General features: G+C 40.7%; 2 protein-coding genes across 6 annotated transcripts in view; both read left to right on the top strand.

Moving 5' to 3' along the window:
• The window catches only part of LOC118217979 (mitogen-activated protein kinase kinase kinase kinase 3-like), a 48,837-nt gene extending 42,303 nt beyond the window's left edge, over positions 1-6,534 (top strand). For 3 of the 4 annotated variants that reach the window (XM_035400249.1, XM_035400247.1, XM_035400250.1), the window contains 8 exons: positions 66-169; positions 628-799; positions 2,273-2,341; positions 2,635-2,727; positions 2,954-3,024; positions 3,500-3,555; positions 3,795-3,848; positions 5,078-6,534. In XM_035400249.1, coding sequence (XP_035256140.1) covers positions 66-169; positions 628-799; positions 2,273-2,341; positions 2,635-2,727; positions 2,954-3,024; positions 3,500-3,555; positions 3,795-3,848; positions 5,078-5,165 — 707 coding nt within the window. In that variant the 3' untranslated portion in view covers positions 5,166-6,534. The remainder of the gene's footprint in view (positions 1-65; positions 170-627; positions 800-2,272; positions 2,342-2,634; positions 2,728-2,953; positions 3,025-3,499; positions 3,556-3,794; positions 3,849-5,077) is intronic. The other variant, XM_035400248.1, reaches the window with a different exon arrangement.
• A 1,923-nt stretch (positions 6,535-8,457) lies between these two features.
• selenou1a (selenoprotein U 1a) lies at positions 8,458-20,345 on the top strand. 2 transcript variants are annotated; one of them, XM_035400099.1, is made up of 6 exons: positions 8,458-8,580; positions 14,750-14,932; positions 15,686-15,777; positions 16,731-16,871; positions 17,769-17,933; positions 18,911-20,345. In XM_035400099.1, the coding sequence occupies exons 2-6, from the start codon at positions 14,788-14,790 to the stop codon at positions 19,004-19,006; spliced, it is 639 nt and encodes a 212-aa protein (XP_035255990.1). In that variant the 5' UTR covers positions 8,458-8,580; positions 14,750-14,787; the 3' UTR covers positions 19,007-20,345. The 2 variants fall into 2 exon arrangements, with proteins under 2 accessions (XP_035255990.1, XP_035255989.1); XM_035400098.1 differs by having other exon boundaries at positions 8,459-8,724.
• Positions 20,346-20,682: the final 337 nt, after the last annotated feature.

Here is a 20,682-nt window from a genome sequence, read left to right as displayed (position 1 = left end):
GAAAGAAATTTGTAAATGCTTTCTATTGTCATCTTGTTAACTCTGGTTTGGCTTTGTGTTTCCAGTGAGGAATCCGTACACAGGTCACAAGTACCTGTGTGGGGCCTTCCAGTCCAGTGTGGTTCTGTTCGAGTGGGTCGAGCCCATGCAGAAGTTCATGCTTATCAAAGTGAGTCTGTGGCTCCGCCATTTTGGGCCTGAGGTCCTGGGAATTGTATTCTGGTTTGGGTGTTCTGATTATAATGAGGGATTACCTCCTGATGTGAGAGCACTTCTTTACAGTGTAGAGAGAACCTTCACCTCAACCACCACCAATGTAGAGCACCCACATGAGAATGTTCAGCCAATGGGGTCTAGGAGGGAATGACTTATTTTATTATTAATCCAATTTAACGGGGAGAGAATTATTATGTAACACATCTGAGTATTGGCCAAGCATGTCTTTAGCTACAGCCACTCTGCAGGACAGGCGTGGGGGGATGTATGTATTTCCAGCAGTGATGTTCAGTCTCTATTTAGATTTTTGAGGGGGTTTCAAGTTCGCAGTCAGCATCTGCATGTTCCCCACCACCCGGCTATGCCTCTGAATGGGCGCTGCCCTTTACTCTGGCTCCGTCCCCCCTGCAGGCCATTGAGGTGCCCCTGCCATGCCCGCTGGAGGTGTTTGAGATGCTGGTGGTGCCGGAGCAGGAGTACCCCCTCATCTGCGTGGCCGTCAGCAAGGGGGCGGAGCTCAGCCAGGTGGTGCGCTTCGAGACCATCAACCCCACCTCCACCTCTTCCTGGTTCACCCAGTCAGGTGAGTCCTCCGGCCAATCAGCGTCTGTTCCTGCTGCTCAAATTTCCCTGTCCTAAGACAGCACTTGTGTACCTTACTTTGAGATAGCTTGTGTAAAGTGAACATCTGCTAAGCAGTAAAAGCTCATACTGTCTTCACTGACCATAGTACTAGTAGATGGTGTTGTAAATCATACTGAAATGCACATTGTCATAAAATATGCTGGATCTCTTAGACCAGTGGTTCTCAACTCGGGCCAGAAAGGGCCGGTGTGGGTGCAGGCTTTTGTTCCAACCAAGCAGTTACACACCTGATTCTACTAATCAAGGTCCTTAGTAAAGACTCCAAAGGTTGATTAGCAGAATCAGGTGTGTAACTGCTTGGTTGGAACAAAAGCCTGCACCCACACCGGCCCTTTCTGGCCCGAGTTGAGAACTACTGTCAGCTTGTCAGCACACAGTAGTTTGCCTATTCATAGAAGTAATATGCCCTCCAGAATATTTGGCTCCCTTAGTAATGATGAGTTTAAAAAAAGGCAATTAAAAAATATTTCAGCTTGGTCTTGAGAGAAATCTGACGTTTAATTGAGTTAAATTTATTCAAAGAAAATACATATTTTCTCAAAAACATGCCTGTTAAAGCTATTGGAACCCCTAAAAATTCTTAGTAAATCTAATAGATGATTTTTCCCATTTATATTTAACTTCTTAAAGTTCATTGGAACTCTTAAGTGGTTGTACATGACTTCCTGTTTCACTGGGGTATAAATATGAGGTGACACACCCTTTGTCATCCGTCCATATGGATATCAGTATAGGGAACACTCAAATGTAATCAGCCAAATAGTTTCTGACCTTCATAAATCAGACATTGGTGCTGCAAATACTCATTTCCACTATTGAGGAATAATAATAGGAAGTTTAAATCAAATGAAGTTGTGCTGACCTGCCTGGAAGAGTTTGCAAGTATATTTTGCCCCCATACACAATGGGCAGGGTGGCTTGAGAGCCAAATAAGTCTGAGGATAAGGATTTTCCATAATGCTGAGTATAGAATACATTTGATAAACAATGAAGTTAATTTTATCCACCATTGTGTGTTCATATTAATTGAGGGTGTGTTTAACTCTGGTGGACACTGTATGTTAGTTAAGTAAATGACTTAAAAATGTTTCATGTGCTATAGGTTATCAGTGAATCTGTTTCTGCTGGTTCCATATAAGCAGGCTCTGTGCTGTATTAGCTGTTTATCACCTGACTAGTAGGCTCTATATTGCATCATATCAGTCTATTCAGGTCTTCGGTGTGCAATGACAGGAATGTAGGCATTCCTGTATTCGTGGAAAGCATATGAGAGCATTCAGTGGCTTTTGATCAGTGCACTTCTTGTAAGACCTGGAATGGATCTGTGAAGTGGATTGGGAGTGTCCTTCCCTGCCTTGTGATTGCGTTTTTGTCTCTTACTCTGTGTGCTCTTGTCTTCGTCTCATTCCAGACGCACCTCAGTCCTGTGTGATCCACGTCACTCAGCTGGAGAGAGACACGATACTGGTCTGCCTTGACCGTAAGTCTCCTCACCCTCCATCTTCCCTCCCTGCACTGCAAGACACCTGTATGAGTGTCCATACAGGTGTAGGTATACCTGTGCATTACGCTTCTGAACCTGCTAATGAAGGCAGTAAGGTGAAGCCTGTATACTGTAATTCTTTGGACCGCCCTACCTGACCATCTTATGAGGGTAATGTAAAATGGACGTCTCAAAAGTCACTTGTGTTCCCTTCTATGTTGGCCTGCTAATGGGACTGTGACTGGGAGTTTGATTTGTTTGTCTAATCCTCCGGCTCTTCCCCACCGCAGGCTGCATTAAGATAGTGAACCTGCAGGGGAGGCTCAAGTCCAGCAGGAAGCTGTCTGCGGAGCTGACCTTCAACTTCCTGATCGAGGCCATAGGTGAGAGCCACCTGAGTCTGTTAGGTCATTCACGGCTCTGAGTAGGGTCTTCTGTATTGTGTGTAGGGCCATCTTTGCTGTAAAGTGTCCTCTCTTTACTGTAAATCCTGACCCTGCCAGTGCTTACTGTGGCCCTGATCAGTGCCACAGAGGGATTTATTATTTGCCATAGTACCAGTGAGGAAGACTTTCCGTGCCACTGCTCAGAGAGCTCTCCTTCTTTCAGTGTGTCTCCAGGACAGCGTTCTGGCCTTCTGGAAGCACGGAATGCAGGGGCGGAGCTTCAAGTCTAATGAGGTTGAGTATCGCCTTTCAGACACTGCTGCCTTTCTCTTCCCTTTTCCCAAGTTATTATTGGGTGGATATCTCCTTTATTTCCAGAATTTAAATGAAAGGAGGTCACCCTCCAGCGGGTCTCGTTCGTACCCCAGTAACCACCCCCCGTCGCTGTGCCACAGGGTGTTCGTGTGCCTACATGCCAGTATGGTTTGCCAACATCCAGTGCTTCATTTGCCAGTGAAAGCTTCTGAGGAGACAAACCTAGTCAGTGTTTTTCATAAAGGAAGTGAATTTATGTATTCATAGATAATTGCTCAAAGCGTGTCGCTTTGGAAAACCGTCACCGCTGTCACGGCGTCACCGCTGTGCTACTGCTGTGTGCAGTGTATGGGTGTGTTAATGTGATAAACTAGCTTGCAGAGGAAGCAGCTCGCTGAGCAAATGTGAGGCGTCTAGTTTCATCGCTGCTTATTTTTTTACTTTTGCACTCCAGATTACGCAAGAGATTTCCGACAACACGAGGATTTTCCGGCTCTTAGGATCCGACAGGTTTGTAAATTGAGAATTGTGCTAAATACTGCTAAATTGATAACTGTTTTTATTTACCCAGCGCTGTGTATCCGAGTAACTTAAATAACATTATTCTGATGAGGTTTTCAGTGTAGATGGAAAAAAAACATTGATTGGTGAAACTGCTTTTAATGATTGGCAGCTCTGTCGTGAAACCTGATTGGTGCTGTTTATGAATGCATGTTCCTTATTGGTTTGTTGTGGTTTTGTGAATGAAGAAACTACAGTGCAGAAGAGAGTACAGGGAACAATGACTCCAGGGGTCTGTCCAGGTAGAGTTGCCCCCTTCCAAGTATTATTGTGGTCTTTTTTCCCCCCAAGAATTCCTTGCTCATGTGGTTGTCTCTGGTGTGTATCCCTGTAGGAAATCACCCACTAACTGTCACTGACCTGTAGGGGGTGGTTTATTCTGCTTGTTCAAGGCTAAACCATCCTTTCCCTTTCATCCTTTCCAAGCTGTTAGAAGCAGGATCTCCTTAAAAAGACCTGACAAAACAATGCTCCTCCTGTCGACCACTCTTTGGGGTGGTGGTTCAGTAGAGTGGTGTCCATTTTGTTATGTGCTGTGCTGTACATTGCATTACATTCATTTAACATTTATTACATTACATTTCTTTTGGTTGTACACCCAAAGGCTTCAAAGTGCCAAAACAGAAGTTAAGCTCTCAACTGTCAGGGTTCCTACTGCCTTGGAAAGAACTTGAAGGTTGATGAATCCCTCCCTTTTCGCTGTCTTTAGTTAGCAATTATTCCTTCACCTTTTTTAAGTTGGGGTTGATTCTGTTTGGAACGTGGAAGTACCCATTTCAAAACATAGAGGGGTAACAAATGTCAGTGCAAAGGGGGGGTTTGGTATTTTCATGAGCGCTATGGTTTGTGGGACTTTCCTTCTCAGAAGAATGCTGATGTCTTCTGGTGACCTCTTCAGACAGTGGGAAGGGCTCTTTGGTGGATGGTACTTGGGATAGACCAGCAATTCTCCACATTTACTAGTGTCTTCCAGCTACCTGCAATATCCAGGCAGCTAGCGCCGTGTTGCCATTTCCTAGCACTGATTATGCAACAAATATCCACGGTGGCAGTGGAAAGGCTGAGAAGTCAGCTGGTTTTCAAAGAGAATGTTGTGTTTCTTAACGACCAAGGTCTGTTAGAACCCATGCTCGGCTCACCGCTCCCCAACCCGGGCCAGCACATCACATCCTGATAGCTTTATCCAGGTTCACCGACTCCATGTTTGTTCCGTGGATGTTTTACAACAGGGGTGTCACACCGAATCCCAAGGGGGCCGCAGTGTCTGCAGGTTTTTGTGGTTTCCTTCCTAATCAGCTGCCAGTTTAGGCCGTGAGAACATGGTGTGTGGATCTCTTAGCCAATCAATGACTTAAATGAAACACGTGCTGAGAACACCCCAAAAACCAGCAGACACTGCGGCCCTCCAGGACTGGAGTTTGACACCTGTGTTTTACAATGTGTTCACTGGTAACTCTGTCGCTTCTCGCAGGGTTGTGGTGCTGGAGAGCCGACCTACAGACAACCCCACTGCAGACAGCAACCTGTACATCCTGGCCGGGCATGAGAACAGTTACTGACCCCGCTGCATCATGGGAATGGAACACTACTCTCCTAGGCAACAGCGTTCTCTGTTACTAAGCTGGCTTACTTCCCGCTTTCCTGTTTCTTCATTCTAATGTTTTTTTTTATTTATTGTGGCTCGTAACAAAGATGCAGAGGACATTTTCTCTCCTTTTTTTATTGATTTAATTTGTTTTGTGTTGCCGCTGCGACCAGTACCTTCTATTCCACGCAAGTGCTCGATTGACTTATATTTAATTGTAAATATAAATATAGTATTTTTCGAAGGAAGAGAAACTACACTAAAAGACTGGTTATGTAGATATCGATGCATATATGTTGTACAGGTGTTCCAGGCTGTACATTTGTAAAGGTTTGTTGAGTGTTGGAAATGGGTATTGGGGTACTACTTCAAAAGGGCTGGACTGGCAAAGTCGTGTTTTGGGGGATACAGTACCGTGAAAGTATTTGTTGTGGTGAGAAGTAGAGCAAAATGCCGACCCTAATGATAGAGATGTATATTTTCGAATTATATGATTTGCAAATATGAAATAATTCTTAATTTTGAAGCTTTTAATCTTAAGCCATTTGCCATATTGATTATTCTGTGGAATACACTGGTGTAAAAAAAATAATTTGCACAAAAGGCTTTGAAAAATGTGATTTTAATGTATATATCTGTGTTTGTTCATGTGTAAAGCATATACTTACATATAGTATATAGGTATATGTGAATTTACATGTGGCGTGCGTACACATTGGTGTACACTTCTATATTCCTAAGTATGTTCTCACAAGCTGTGACACTGATATTGAATTTCACTATAGATTATGAAATGAACTGTTACCGACAGAACAACCGAAGCATTACTTTGGAGATTTTAAGGTTTAAAACCGTTTCACGATCGAGCTAGTTGTAGAGCATTTTTTTTCCAGTGGTACCATTAGTCTTGATTATATTCAGTTGTAGTTCTCAAAATTTCTTTGCAATTATGTAGACCGGTTTTGATTGAGAGAATGCGAGAGAAACATGCCTTTCTGTTGGTCATGGCTGTGAGGTTAAGTTTCTCTGTTTTACTTTTTTTAATGTCATGCCAAAATATGTGTTGTTTTTAAAAGATATGGCCAAAATGAGTTGCGTGTCTCTACCTCGTGCGATGTTGTCTTAATACAAATTCCTTTGAATGCCTGTCGGTAAATAAGACTCGATATTGTCCGTGCGTGATGACGGTGAAATGCACACTACGCAATTATTGCATCGGAATCTTTTTTCCACAACTTGGAGGTGTAATAACTACAAACTAAAAGTTTTCCTTTCTGCAATGTTAACATTTTCATGCAATGCATTATGTATATAATGTAAAATAAAAAAATCGATTGATTTTATGCGCTGTGCAATTACCTGTAGTTTTTCAAACATGAAGCACATTCATCATAAATCATGTTGACATGCACAACACACGCATACATACTTCTCTCATTTAGCTAGGAGAATTAAATATTGGTACTGTGTCTGCATTATTGAATAATGTATGTATGCTGCTTTGGTAATTAATGTTAGTTCCATCAGTGCAGTGACCTATTTATGACACATGCATGTTCTTCAGTTCTCTCTACATGTGGGGGTTGGTTTGCATGGCTGCACTGTGTCATGCCCAGATCCAGCATTCCTGATCTACCGACTGAATGTGGAAAGACAAATCCATCCTGGATCAGTACTGATGGGAAGCATTAGCCTGCTTAGCAAATCCAGAAAGGGGCTATCATTGAGCATTCCCAAATTATAACTGCACCTGTGTTAACAGTAGAGCCAGTGGGAAACTAGTAACCGGTTGAAATCAGACCCTGAAAATTCTGAAAACAGACTCACTGTGCCTCTCTCTGCACTGACCTGTGGAAGGTCGTAGAACTGACGTAAAAATGATAACTCATTAATTTGTGGATGCTAAATGGTGTGTGTGCCCTGCGATAGATTGGCAGTCTGTCCAGGGTGCCTCTCATGGTAAATACTGAGGAGGAGGATGAGCCTGTTAGTCCTGCCTGGTCATAAATTTCCACCCCACTTAACGAATGTTGCTCTGTCCTCCATATGTTCACATGCAGCACAACTGACAAGCATGTAATACCACCAGTGACCATCAGAGGGAGGCAGAGCATCAGTTCTCTTGCTGTCACAGGTAAAGCATCGGTTTGGGACTTGTCATGGGAGTTATTGTGTGTGTATTATTTGGCTGCACGGTTTTGTGGGATGCCTTACAAAGCCTTAATAAATAATGTAATCACATTGGTGTTTGTTTGTAACAAGTAATGTAATGGAGCATTGAGCCATTGAGCATCGCAATCATTGAGCCTTTTAATATTTGTGTAGGTGATGTGCCAGGTTGCATTCCCCCCCACCCCCCAACCCACTCACCCCAGAAGTGACCTGGAAAAGCATAATAGTGATAACTAAAATGATAAAGATTCTTATGGTAAGGAAGATAGTAATGCATCGCAAGAAGTGATTTCTGGGGGTGCATGCTGCATCAACCTACTGACTATTTTTCAGAAACATATAGTATCTATACCCAATGTAATGTGATATATTGCAATTTCTTTTTAAATGATTTGTCTGTGTGCTGGAGAAAAGTATGGCTCTTACCCCAGAAGCATCTCATACCAGAAATTTATTTAAAGAAATTCAAGAAGGACATCAATATGAACTGTATATTTTGTAATGAGTGTCCTCAGACTGTCTTACACCTGTTCTGGCAGTGGTTGTACATTGTGACATTTTGGCAAAATATATAAAGCTTTGTTATTGATTAATATACCCTGCCATAAACCTTTATCATTACTGTGGGAAAACCAACAGTTTTACTTAATTTAATTGTTATCTTACCTAAATTTAATCCTCATAAATGCAAATTTACCAATCAGATATCTAGCTTTGCAGGCTTGTCAAATGAAATGAAGCTGTACATCAATACCATCAGTATGTAAACTGTACATTAGTACCTCTGCAATAGATTGGTGGCCTGTCCAGGGTGTAATCCTGCCTCTCCCAATGCACGCTGGGATAGGCTCCAGCACCCCCCGTGACCCTGCCCAGGACAAGCGGGTATAGATAATGGATGGATGGATTAATAATACCATCAGGGACTCTAACAAAAAGGCATCAAAATGTATGGTATGCAGATCTTACAGTATATTTATAATCTGTATTTGTTTCCCCCCCGGCATTTATTATGTTACTTTGTATTGTTACTGAAGGTTATTTCATTTAAATAAAGGCATGTGACCTAGGACACAACTGAGCATGTCTGTTGAGCGCAACAATTACACTTCCTGGTTAGGAGGTGCTCCCCATAGGTTTCTATTGGTCTCGCTGTCTCTGCAAGTTGCATGAAGATTTAACAGCCCATTCATTTGCAGAATTCTTCGAGCTATCGGGTACGACTGATTTTCCTAGCGCAACGAATCCATTCTTCAGGATCTAATCGTAACCCTGCAGTGAAAGCTGCCTAGGGCTATCTACATTACGAAAAGAGTGGGGTTCGACTACGGGTCAACTCAAGTGCACACGAGTTATAGTTCGTAAGTATGATTGGGTTTCATTTAACATTTGCTAAATTATAAAATGAATAAAATAAAGTGTTTCAGCATACTGGGTGCAGCTAATGGGACGGCTAGAGGCTGCGCTGTATAATGTTATATTATGTAACATTGCCTACGGTAACGCACGCTAGCCAAAGACAGGGTAGCTGCAAAATTACAAACAGCTTATTTTAACACGGTAACATCGTACTATTGACGAGTTTAACGACAGAACAAAGCACCGGTGACCATTTCTGAAGCCGGCCTAGCAAAATATTCCGGTTATGCCTGATTCTCAAGATAATTACGTAATTTTTAAGTGTGAAAATGCACTTGTGTTGAAGAGACATGACTAGAAGTTTGGATTGATCTCATAATTAAATATCTTAATATTTGATACAGTTGCAAATTGTAGATTAACTGTGTGGTTGTGATTTTAATAGCAATAATAATATAGAGTTTCAGAAGACACCGAGTTTGCATGCGATTGCACCTTTCACTGTAGCAATGTGGCGTATGATAAGGTGCAAAACAGGTCTTCCCTGCAGGAAGGCAAATGGTCATGGTGACCTGGATGTCAGGATTGTTCGGGTTAATTTAGTTCACAAGTTATAGCATGGGGAAGTAGGTTAAATCAGGTGAACATTAATAATAACAATAATAATAATAAACTAATACAAAAACTAATGGACATGAATGAAGATGAGAGTAAAAGTGTTTTGACTTCCAAGCGTAAGGTTTTTGGAATAAACTTTGATGAATTCCAAGTTTATGTTGTGCTTCAGATCCTTAGAAAACAAAACATGCAGTCTCTTGTGGCAACTATGTTTTTTCATGAAGTAACTTTTCCCTTTTCAAATGAGGTTAAAACTAGAACAAACTTCATCTGTGCCAAGAATCATGTCAGTATCAACTACACTGTATCCATCCATCCATTGTCTATACCCACCTATCCTGATCAGGGATGCAGGAGGTGCTGAATCCTATCCCAGCATGCATTGAGAGAAAGGAAGGAACACAGCCTGGACAGGTCGCCAGTCCATCGCAAGGCACACAGACACACCATTCACTCATGCACTCATACCTAGAGTAGGGATTAAAGAGAAAAGAAAGGCAACACACCACATGGTGGCGATGACTGTTATTGCATTCGATTTTTATCGTCACGGTACATGGCCCTGCCCTAAATGTAAGTATGCAAATCAGAATATTATCATTATGTTTAGGGCGAGCTCACCATCTTATGGATATCGTATATCATCTTTAGACACTCTGAAACACACATAGTTGTTACATACATCTGGCACTACGATCTTTACTTCACTCTAGTGTGTTTCTTTTGCACCTTGAACTGTTGCACTTGTTGTACGTCGCTCTGGATAAGAGCGTCTGCTAAATGCCTGTAATGTAATGTAGATTAAAATTTATTTTAAAATGCAAATATATTCCAAAATACTACAGTGTTATTGGGTGTGGCAACACCTCGAGAAAATATACCCTGTTGACAGGTGATTGTTGGGGAGTTTTGTCCCCAATGGCTTTCCATATTAAACTACTACATGTTCCACTAATCAGCGTCATATGTTCGCTCATATTTAGACCAACCAGAGTCTACTGTTGACTTGTGATGAGTAAAACAACTCGATTATAACTTTATCGAATCGTGTCAAGTAAAATCACACATTGATTCTTATTCTTATTTGTATTATGTGTATAACTGGGTTGAAAATATAACTGTAAACCAATTAATTTGGTGGAAAATGGCATTTGATTCTCCATTACATCAGTTGGGGAAGTCAATAGTTATGGTGTGCTGGATGTCCTATTGGTAGGTGCAACTCCTGGCTCCTCCCACCTCTCCAGTTTTTATATATGCTGAATGGCAGGGGTCCTCAGTCTTATCCAGAAAGGCCCGGTGTGGGTGCAGGCATTTGTGGCAGCAGTAACACACCTGATTTTACTAATTACTAATCAAGGTCCTTAGCAAAGACTGTACTGGTTTATTATCAGAATGTAGTGTGCAGTTTGTTCGTAACAAAAGCCTACTCCCACACCAGCCCTTTCTCGATAAGATTGAGGATGCCCACTCTATGGGCTGACATTGCATCACATGTAGCCTACTAAATCATTCTGATTGGACAAAAAGTGGTCAGACTTGGAGGAAATGTTGGGAGGGTAATTGTTCCATACAAAATGAATGGGCTTTTTGCATCTTTAATTGCTAAAAGAAAATTGATCATCTATTGTCATTGTTGTATCATTAAGATTTTGAAACCACCTGCACATATAGGCTAGTAGAAATGTTATGCCTTTTGTATGGGTAGGACTAAATAAAAAGAAAAAAGAAAAATCCAGGGAACAACTGTGCATCTATCACATTTATTATTGACACTCCTGAAGTGCAATGAAGGGTAAAAAATTGCATTAGGAACTCTTTCACACGCACTTTAGGGTGTATTGCCCCTTTAGTCTGTGTATTTTGTCTATGGCTTCCATAGATTTACTAGTTAAATCCCCATGCAAGTTTGCATTTATTATACAAGTTCTTTACATTGGGAAGCTATTTAAACTAGTTGTTCAACTGATGCAAAACGCTATGCTTTTGGAAAAGATGGTGTACTCATTACATTAATGTGATTAAATGGCATTAACCTTGGCTTTTATCAGCAAACGCGTTCCAAGCAACACATTTTGTTTGAAGGCCATAGCATAGGATACTACATCCAGAAGAACTCGGAGTGAACACTGGTGTACTTCATATAGCTACCTAGTTTTGCTTATTGCTTTTGAGAGACAGTATAGGCCTACTTTGATAATGCAAACTGTGGAATTCCACAAATGCTTGCGTCTGCTTATATTTTGGGAAACTGTCCATTTAAGTGTTTGTCTATAGTTAGTTTTCTCCTTTTATTTCACATTTATGTTGGCCATACCAGTGAGACTGCCCTGCTGTAGGTAGGTGCCCTTTAAGATAATTTAAAAACCCAAATTAATATTTATTGAAAAGTCGATGTAGACAGTGTGTTTCAGTACGTCGTTTATTATCGCTTTGGATTTCATCACTGATCTCGGAGTGACTGTTTATTCTCATCATGGAAATGGTCTTCCAGTGAAGCAGTGCCATATATAAATGATGGATAAATGCTAATCTAACATGATTTACTGCTCAGGATATAGGGCTGATATAATAGATTATGGAAGTATAATATACTACAGAAGAGAGCATGGAAAATACTGTACAGATGAGAGTGTAAAAGCATTACAAGATAATCTTTGGCAAGAAAAATATATTTCGTAATATGGACATTCTGTCTTTTGGCATTGTTTATTTGTCTGCTTGTGACAATGAATCTGATAGAGAAAGCTGCCTCACTCAAACTTCGATGCACAGAAGTTGTTTAAAACTAATAAAGATATGCTGTGTATCTCGAGAGTGTGGCAGCTTTATTTTTTCACTTTATGCTCCGCCAGCCAGCACCTCTGCAATCTAGGCATGCGTCACTTTCGTTCTACAAATGCTTCTGATAATAAAAACATTTAGCTACAATAACAACATTAGAAACAATATTTATCTGATATTTTCTGCATTATCACTAGCCTACATATGCCAGTGATATCAAGACATATCAGTGACTTATTTTTGAATTGAAAGACTGTTATATAAAATATACAATAAATTTTCATTTGTATCAAGACGTGTTGAATAATATATAAACATATTTAAAAATGTATCATTTATTGTTATTTTTCGTCTTGGGTTATGTCTGAATAGCAACATCAAAAGGGTATTACTAAATACTTTGTAATGTACTGAAGTTTATTACAATGATATTATTTTAGATATTACATTTAATATTCTATTAGATATTATATTTTATAAGTAAAATATTATGAACTATATTTGAAGAGTCTCTACATTCTCTTCTGTCTATTATTGAATGCATCACTGTACATTTTTTAGTGTTTCATTTATGTATTATTCACATCTTTCAAGAAGATTTGCAAAGAATATTTAGCATATTCTGGAGGAATAATGAGAATTGTAACATGAATTTCTGTGATTCAAATTCAGTTCCTTTCAATGCAAGCCATCCATTTCCCTTGCAAAGAAAGTTCAACTGAAACTTTAGCTCAGTTCCCCAAGAAACTAGCTATATGAACGGTAGAATATAATTGGTTAACCATGACAGGAATTTCCATAATTAATACTGGTTGGAAGGTCCTGCCTTGTGTGTATTTGTTTGAACCAATTATTAGCATATTTACTGTTTCTAAGGCTCTGTCTGCGAATAGCCCATGAGGAGTAAAAGCATTATTTATCTGTAACTGTTCACTGCTGACGCCTTTATTGTGAGTGAGGCTCTTTAAAAAGAGGTCTGCTTTTTCCAGCCGGTAGCACTGCAGGGATACTTTGCAGTGAACAAGACTGCAAAGGTACTCCGAAGCAAATCAGGCCTACAACACTGTTGCATTGTCTGCTCTGTTCATTTGAACCGTCAACGCTTTGCGGTTTGTGTACGTTGTTTTAATATCAGTGTACACAAAGACTGCTATGTGGCGAGAGTACAATTCCTGTTACTATCAGATGAGCTGGTTTACTTGTGTCCTACTTTAGTCCTATTGGTTGCTCTGAACGCCTCTTACTTCCTGACCTAGATTCCAGGTCCTGCTCAGATAAAATCGAATGTGACTGAATGGAGCAACATTTCTGTCCGGCTGGCAGACATAATAGCAAACAGTCAATTCCTGAGGTTTGGCACTGAAGTCCTTTGAAGTCCGCCAAACATGTTGTTTTTTCTGCTGCGTTGGCAGCTGTCCATAGAAAGAGCGAATATCCCCTTAGAACAGTGTTTTTTTTGGTTTTTGTTCCAACCAATCCCCTGCTCAAGTCTACTGAACAACGCTTGTGTTTATGTTCTTTGCTAATATTTTCTTTAGACTTATATTATCACAATGCAGGTCTGGATTGTTTTCATTAGAGTGAAAGCCCCTGAAAGAGGTTGGGACCCAGTTGTTATTGTTATTTCTGTTATTATCATTCTGCTTTCTTCAGAGAATTGGCCATAAGTCTTCAAGCATTTGTTGCTTTTCATGAGATTTGGCAGGTACACTACATGGCCAAAAGTATGTGGACACCTGACATCCAACACCACATCCAAAATTATGGGCATTAATATGGAGTTGGTCAAACATTTGCTACTATAACAACCTCCACTCTTCTGGGAAGGCTTTATACTAGATGTTGGAGCATTGCTACAGGGATTTGCTTCCATTCAACCAGAAGAGCATTAGTGAGGTTGGGCACTGATTGGGTGATTAGGCGTGGCTCGCAGTTGGCTTTCCAATTGATTCCAAAGGTGTTGGATGGGGTTGAGGTCAGGACTCTGTGCAGACCAGTCAAGGTCTTCCACACCGTTGTCAACAAAACCATTTCTGTATGGACCTTGCTGTGTGCCTGGGGGCATTGTCATGCTGAAACAAGAAAGGGCCTTCCCCAGACTTTTGGAGAAGCACATGATCATCTAGAATGTGATTGTATGCTGTAGCATTAAGATTTGCCTTTACTGGAAGTAAGGGTCAAGGCCAAACCATGAAAAACAGCCCCAAACCAAGGGGTGTCCAGATACTTTTGGTCATATAGTGTAGGTAGAGGACACTATGCCACAACCTCACAGCAATTTTGATGCAAAAAATCCTGAAGGGGGCACCATACCAAGCAGTAAAATTCATCATCGCCTGTTCTGTCTCCTCAAAACAAATGAAATCAAGTATAAAAGGTTACGCTATTTAGAATTTTGTGAAAAACAAAAAAACAATGTTCTCATGAACCGGACGTGCCGTCAGATTTGCGCAAAATGCAGTGGCATCAGTGGCACCAACTAGCTACACATTTATTGTGTATTTGCATCAGTAGAATTCTAGAACTGTCAGTGTTTTGCGAGCTTTGGTCATATTTGATAAGCATTAAATCTTTTCTGTCGACCGTCCGCCTGTTGACTTTGCGTCTTGGTGTTTGTATTTGCAGTGCTGTCCTTGCAGGTGCTGAAGGGCAAGCTCTTGGCGATGGGCATGCTATCCCTGGGCCTGGGTGCAGTTGGCGTGGCCATTGCCGGGGTCTTCCTCGCCAACACGGATTTCTGCTTGACTGGTGCAGAACAGGCCACTTTGGAGTACCTGGAGAACGCCGACCTGAAAACTATTGGAGACGGTGAGCGTTGCTGGTGGAACACCCAGTTACACGCAGAAAAGATGCTTTGCATTGTTAGTAGGTAGCAGGGTGTGGATATTATACTGCAACTTTAAGATCCAACTCTTAAAGGCATACTATGCAGGATTTTTATCGCAAGGTTTTCATAAAATTACCGTGCTCAGTCTGGCAGCCTATGATGTTCTGGCAGTCTCTGTCTTTTTTTTTGTATATTTGTCGAATCCATGCTCCTCTGCCTGTAATTCTGCTTCTAAAATGTGTTTGGGATGTTTCTGGACAAGAAGAACTTTTCTGTGTGGGGAGGGGGGAGGTTGGGGGGGTGTGGCTACAGAGGACGTGGTCAGGTTTTAGCGGAGCGATTGTAACCAGCTTGCTACTGCAGTGGCGGAAGTGAAGAAGCACAAGTACAAGCTAAGCAAAATGACAAACCAACTGGGCTCTGACAGAGTCAACCTTGGAATTATATATAATTACATAAAATAGCACCACAGCAAGGCTAGAAATCCTGCATGGCATACCTTTATATGAAGAATTCCACCGAGAGCTTAACAGTTTAATTATCATTTTAACAAGGCTCCCTTGCACAGTCCATTCACCAGAAGCTGACATTTATTTGTCTTTACACTGGAAAGGGGAATTGCAGCCCCACTTCTAATAATAAGTTGTTTTGGTTTAGGGATTCAGTATCCAAGGTATTAATACTCATAACTCGATTGCTTGTGTAATGAGTGGTATTTATTTATATCATTGCAGAGGAGAAGATGTTCAAAGCCGGGACTCTGTGGGAGAAGTCTGGGGCAGTGGTCGTGGCTGTCCGGCGGCCTGGATGATTTTTGTGCAGAGAGGTGCTGTATTAGTGTTTGACTGAACTACAGCCCTACTTTGCTACTGTATACTGTGTCATCTTTGACCCTGTGTATACTAGTGTATTATATAAGCACAGTAGGGTGCCGGTATACTGTATTCGTACGGTTGGGCGCTTGTATGGTATATTCCCACATAAAAATGATGGTATGGTATTTTTATGTTCTGAATCCAGCAGTTTTAACAGCTAATACCCTCGTTTAACATTTGGCAATCTGATTATTGTCAAGGAAATTTATTATTAATTAAATCACCAAATGTGTTGATAGCCAGAGCAACATGTTGGATCAACCTTTATAAAAATGCACAGCTCACTACTAAATTATTATTAAGACATTTCCAATAATTTCCATTATTATTTAAGACTCATTTCCAATGAGTATTCAACATATAATCTAAACATATAAACTGAAGATTGCCATTGTAGGGTGCTGGTATGGTATAAGTCCCACAGTAGGGTGCTGGTATGGTATAAGTCCCACAGTAGGGTGCTGGTATGGTATAGACTCACAGTAGGGTGCTGGTATGGTATAGACTCACAGTAGGGTGCTGGTATGGTATAGACTCACAGTGTGGTGCTGGTATGGTATAAACTCACAGTGTGGTGCTGGTATGGTACAGACTCACAGTAGGGTGCTGGTATGGTATAGACTCACAGACTGGTGCTGGTATGGTATAGACTCACAGTAGGGTGCTGGTATGGTATAGACTCACAGTGTGGTGCTGGTATGGTATAGACTCACAGTAGGGTGCTGGTATGGTATAGACTCACAGTAGGGTGCTGGTATGGTATAGACTCACAGTGTGGTGCTGGTATGGTATAGACTCACAGTGTGGTGCTGGTATGGTATAGACTCACAGTAGGGTTCTGGTATGGTATAGACTCACAGTGTGGTGCTGGTATACTCTTTGATGGTGGCTCTTGTCTCTACAGGAGGCCTCTAGGCTGTCCTCTCTGAAGCCCCAGCTGGAGGAGCTGGGAGTCCCTCTGTTTGCCTTGGTGAAGGAGCACATAGGCACACAGATTCAGGACTTCAGACCACACTTCGCTGGGGACATCTTCCTGGATGAGCAGGTGTGGTGAGATCTTGCGGCTGTTCACTGTTCCTGGCACACTTTGCCACAGTGTTCATGCCTGTGTTTTATTTTCTCTAGTACTTCTAGGGGCCAAGTACAGGTAAGATTTGCCTGTAGAAATACTTTGTGAATCTGAAAATTCTTTTAAAAGTGTTCAAGCCAAACCATTAAATATCATATATTTCCTACACTACTGCAAATACAGTGGAAGATTGGAATGTATTGTGAATCCCGAGGTTGTCCAGAAGTGTTTGTGACTTTTAGTGACATCAACAAACATACATTTTATGAATCTGAGTATTTTATTTATTGGAATCATACGTACAATATTTCCTTATTAAATGGGCACACGAGTGGATAATCTGAATCTCATTGAACAGTCATTATGTTATCTAATGATACCACTTCCTTTGACCTATTTTGTTTCCATTCTTGCTGTTTTCTTATCTTTATATGAAATACTAGATGTTTTCACATTGTATTTCTTAGCTAAGACATGCATTTGTAGTGCAAAGACGCTTTGATTAATTATGTGTGTGGATTTTAATGTTACTTCCATTTTTACACCCTGTTCAGTTGACTGGTCAGTCTGTGACTGAAGTTTGCACCTCAGACGTTCTACTTTAACTGTAAATTTCACATGTATTCGTACTACATCTAAAACCTGCCCTGACAAAGGTGTTAAATCAAAATGTCAAATGAATAGATATCATATTTGCTTTTATGGGTAGTGGGCTGGGGTTGTTGTACTCTGTGATATCTAATGCCATTAACTGTGCCTGCCAAACAGTTTCAGAGGAGCCATTTGCATAGCTTTTACCATGCAGAAACCTGTTGAACCTCCTATCATAATTTAACTTCCTGTCGATTTATGAACTTCCCATGTGTCTTGCAGCAAATCTTCTATGGTCCTCAGCAGAGGAAAATGGGGGGGTTGGGCTTCATCCGGCTGGGCGTGTGGCTGAACTTCTTTCGGGCATGGAAGGCAGGTTACCAGGGCAACATGGAAGGGGAGGGCTTTGTTCTTGGCGGAGTCTTTGTCATTGGAGCAGGGAAACAGGTATAGTCGCCATGGCACCCTGCCCAGTGACACTGCCCTGTTTCAGAATAACTCTTTAATACCACCCTCTTCCAGAATCAGTTTGTAACACTACCCTCTTTCAGAATCACCCTTTAATACCATCCTGTTTCAGAATCACCCTTTAATACCATCCTGTTTCAGAATCACCCTTTAATACCATCCTGTTTCAGAATAATCTTTTAATACCATCCTGTTTCAGAATCACCCTTTAATACCATCCTGTTTCACAATTATCTTTTAATACCATCCTGTTTCACAATTATCTTTTAATACCATCCTGTTTCAGAATCACCCTTTAATACCATCCTGTTTCAGAATCACCCTTTAATACCATCCTGTTTCAGAATCAACCTTAATACCATCCTGTTTCAGAATCACCCTTTAATACCATCCTGTTTCAGAATCACCTTTAATACCATCCTGTTTCAGAATCACCTTTAATACCATCTTGTTTCAGAATTATCTTTTAATACCATCCTGTTTCAGAATCACCCTTTAATACCATCCTGTTTCAGAATCACCCTTTAATACCATCCTGTTTCAGAATTATCTTTTAATACCATCCTGTTTCAGAATTATCTTCTAATACCATCCTGTTTCAGAATCACCCTTTAATACCATCCTGTTTCAGAATCACCCTTTAATACCATCCTGTTTCAGAATTATCTTTTAATACCATCCTGTTTCGGAATCACCCTTAATACCATCCTGTTTCAGAATCACCCTTTAATACCATCCTGTTTCAGAATCACCCTTTAATACCATCCTGTTTCAGAATCACTTTTAATGCCATCCTGTTTCAGAATTATCTTTTAATACCACCCTCTTTCAGAATAAAGTTTCTTTCATTGATACCAGAATTCTTATATGATGTTAAATGAAATAATCCAAGAAGTTTTTTTTACTGAACTAGGTCCTGAAAAGTATGTTATGTTCTGGTCTGTTTTTTCCCGTAGGGAATTCTGCTGGAACACCGGGAGAAGGAGTTTGGGAATATTGTTAGCAGCGAGGTCGTTCTTGATGCAGTGAAGAAGATCCAGAAGATAGATTAACTTTATTAGAAATGTATGAAGTGAGATGAGCTCTCCCAAGGTGCTGACAGTTCCTCAGATCACAAGCAACCTGACAAACATTAACCAGGACTTTGACAGGACTGGGCGATTGTATGTGAGATTCCATTTGTAACAACTGCAACAAAAACGTTCAACTAGTTTCCTGGCAAACTGAGCCCTTACTTGTTTTACGAAGGTAGTTTTCTCCTTTTTACTTTACCATTCTGTAAACAAGTAAGTTGTCTGTTATGTAGAGGAATGATTCTTGCTTATGGATTGCTTCTCTGTAATTGTATAGTTTTGTTGACAATCTACCATTACGCTACACTTGAAATACTCTTCTGAAATAACCCGTTCCTCTAGAGAATGGGACCTCAAACCTTCAGTTACCACATTGATATGGTAGTGTAAGAAAGGTTACCACTGCTGTGAATTTAAAGACCCCTCAGGTAAAAGTAACAGATACATTTTTTTCAGGTACAGCAACTGCTTGCACTTACTTTCTCAAATCTGTTGCAAAATGTAATTGATACAACAGACTTGTACACTGCTCACTCACGTGAACTCTAATTATAGGTGTTGAATCAATATTATGTCAATATTCTTTCAGATTGGCACTTAAATGTCCTGTCAATTTCAGCATGCTTGATGGGGTGGATGCAGTGCACCACACCTTTTAGAAACAGGGCTGTCCAGTCTTGTTCGAAAAAGGGTCAGTGTGGGTGCAGGTTTTTGTTTTAAGCCAGCACTCACTACAACTCCCATTTCAACCAGTGAACTAATCATGGTCTTCCAGACCTTGATAAGTATAATCAGGTGTATTAGTGCTGGGCTAAAAAAAAAACCTACACCCAGACTGGCTCTTTCAGATAAGATTGGACACCTCAGTTATTGAAAAACCAATTGACATTAAGGTCGCTTCAAATTAAGATATAGAGGAGTATTTCCTGTTCTATGTGACCACCATGGCTGGCATATACATACATTACCTTTTAAGTGGGATGTCCAGTCTAGTAATTCTGTATTTATGATAACATGCATAAGTTCTGGGTAAACGTAGTAGAGTGAGGTCATGTTCCATACCATACTCTGTAGGTACAGTGTTAATTGTGGGATTGCTGCCTGTTCAGACTTCTTAGGCCCCTGTCACTGTTGTGCTTGGTGTGTTGAGCTTGTGTATGCATTAATGATAGCCTGTATCCAAACTCTACAGAAAGAACAGGCTTGATGTACGTATACACACAGTCTCAGCTGCCTGGGCTAGACATCGGCAGTCGGTCTTTGGGTCTGACTGTGGGTAAATTCCATCAACAATAAACTGAGACCTTGTTGAAGCTTATTCCTTGTTGAAAGTTTTTTTTACATGATTAAGATTAATTTTCTTTACATCATATAGAATAGTAAGAAGCCCTACAGGGTTTCCTCACATTGGTGCAGGAACACCTCTTAAAAAATAATGTTGATAATGCAAATATGCATTTCTTTTCTTTATTACCTTTAATAATGTTTAGGGGGCTAAGCACCTCTTGTGTGAGGCACACAATTGTATTGCTTGATTTTATTAGGGGTCCAAGAAACGAAACTGCTGGAACCATATTGTTTTTGTTCCATGTATTATTACTATTATTAGGGGCCAAGCACCAATGGTGCCTAGGCCTGTCATAACCAAGGGAGGC

Source organism: Anguilla anguilla, chromosome 18 (assembly GCF_013347855.1).
Source record: "Anguilla anguilla isolate fAngAng1 chromosome 18, fAngAng1.pri, whole genome shotgun sequence".
Lineage (NCBI taxonomy): Eukaryota > Metazoa > Chordata > Actinopteri > Anguilliformes > Anguillidae > Anguilla > Anguilla anguilla.
This window is presented reverse-complemented; position numbering and strand designations above follow the sequence as displayed.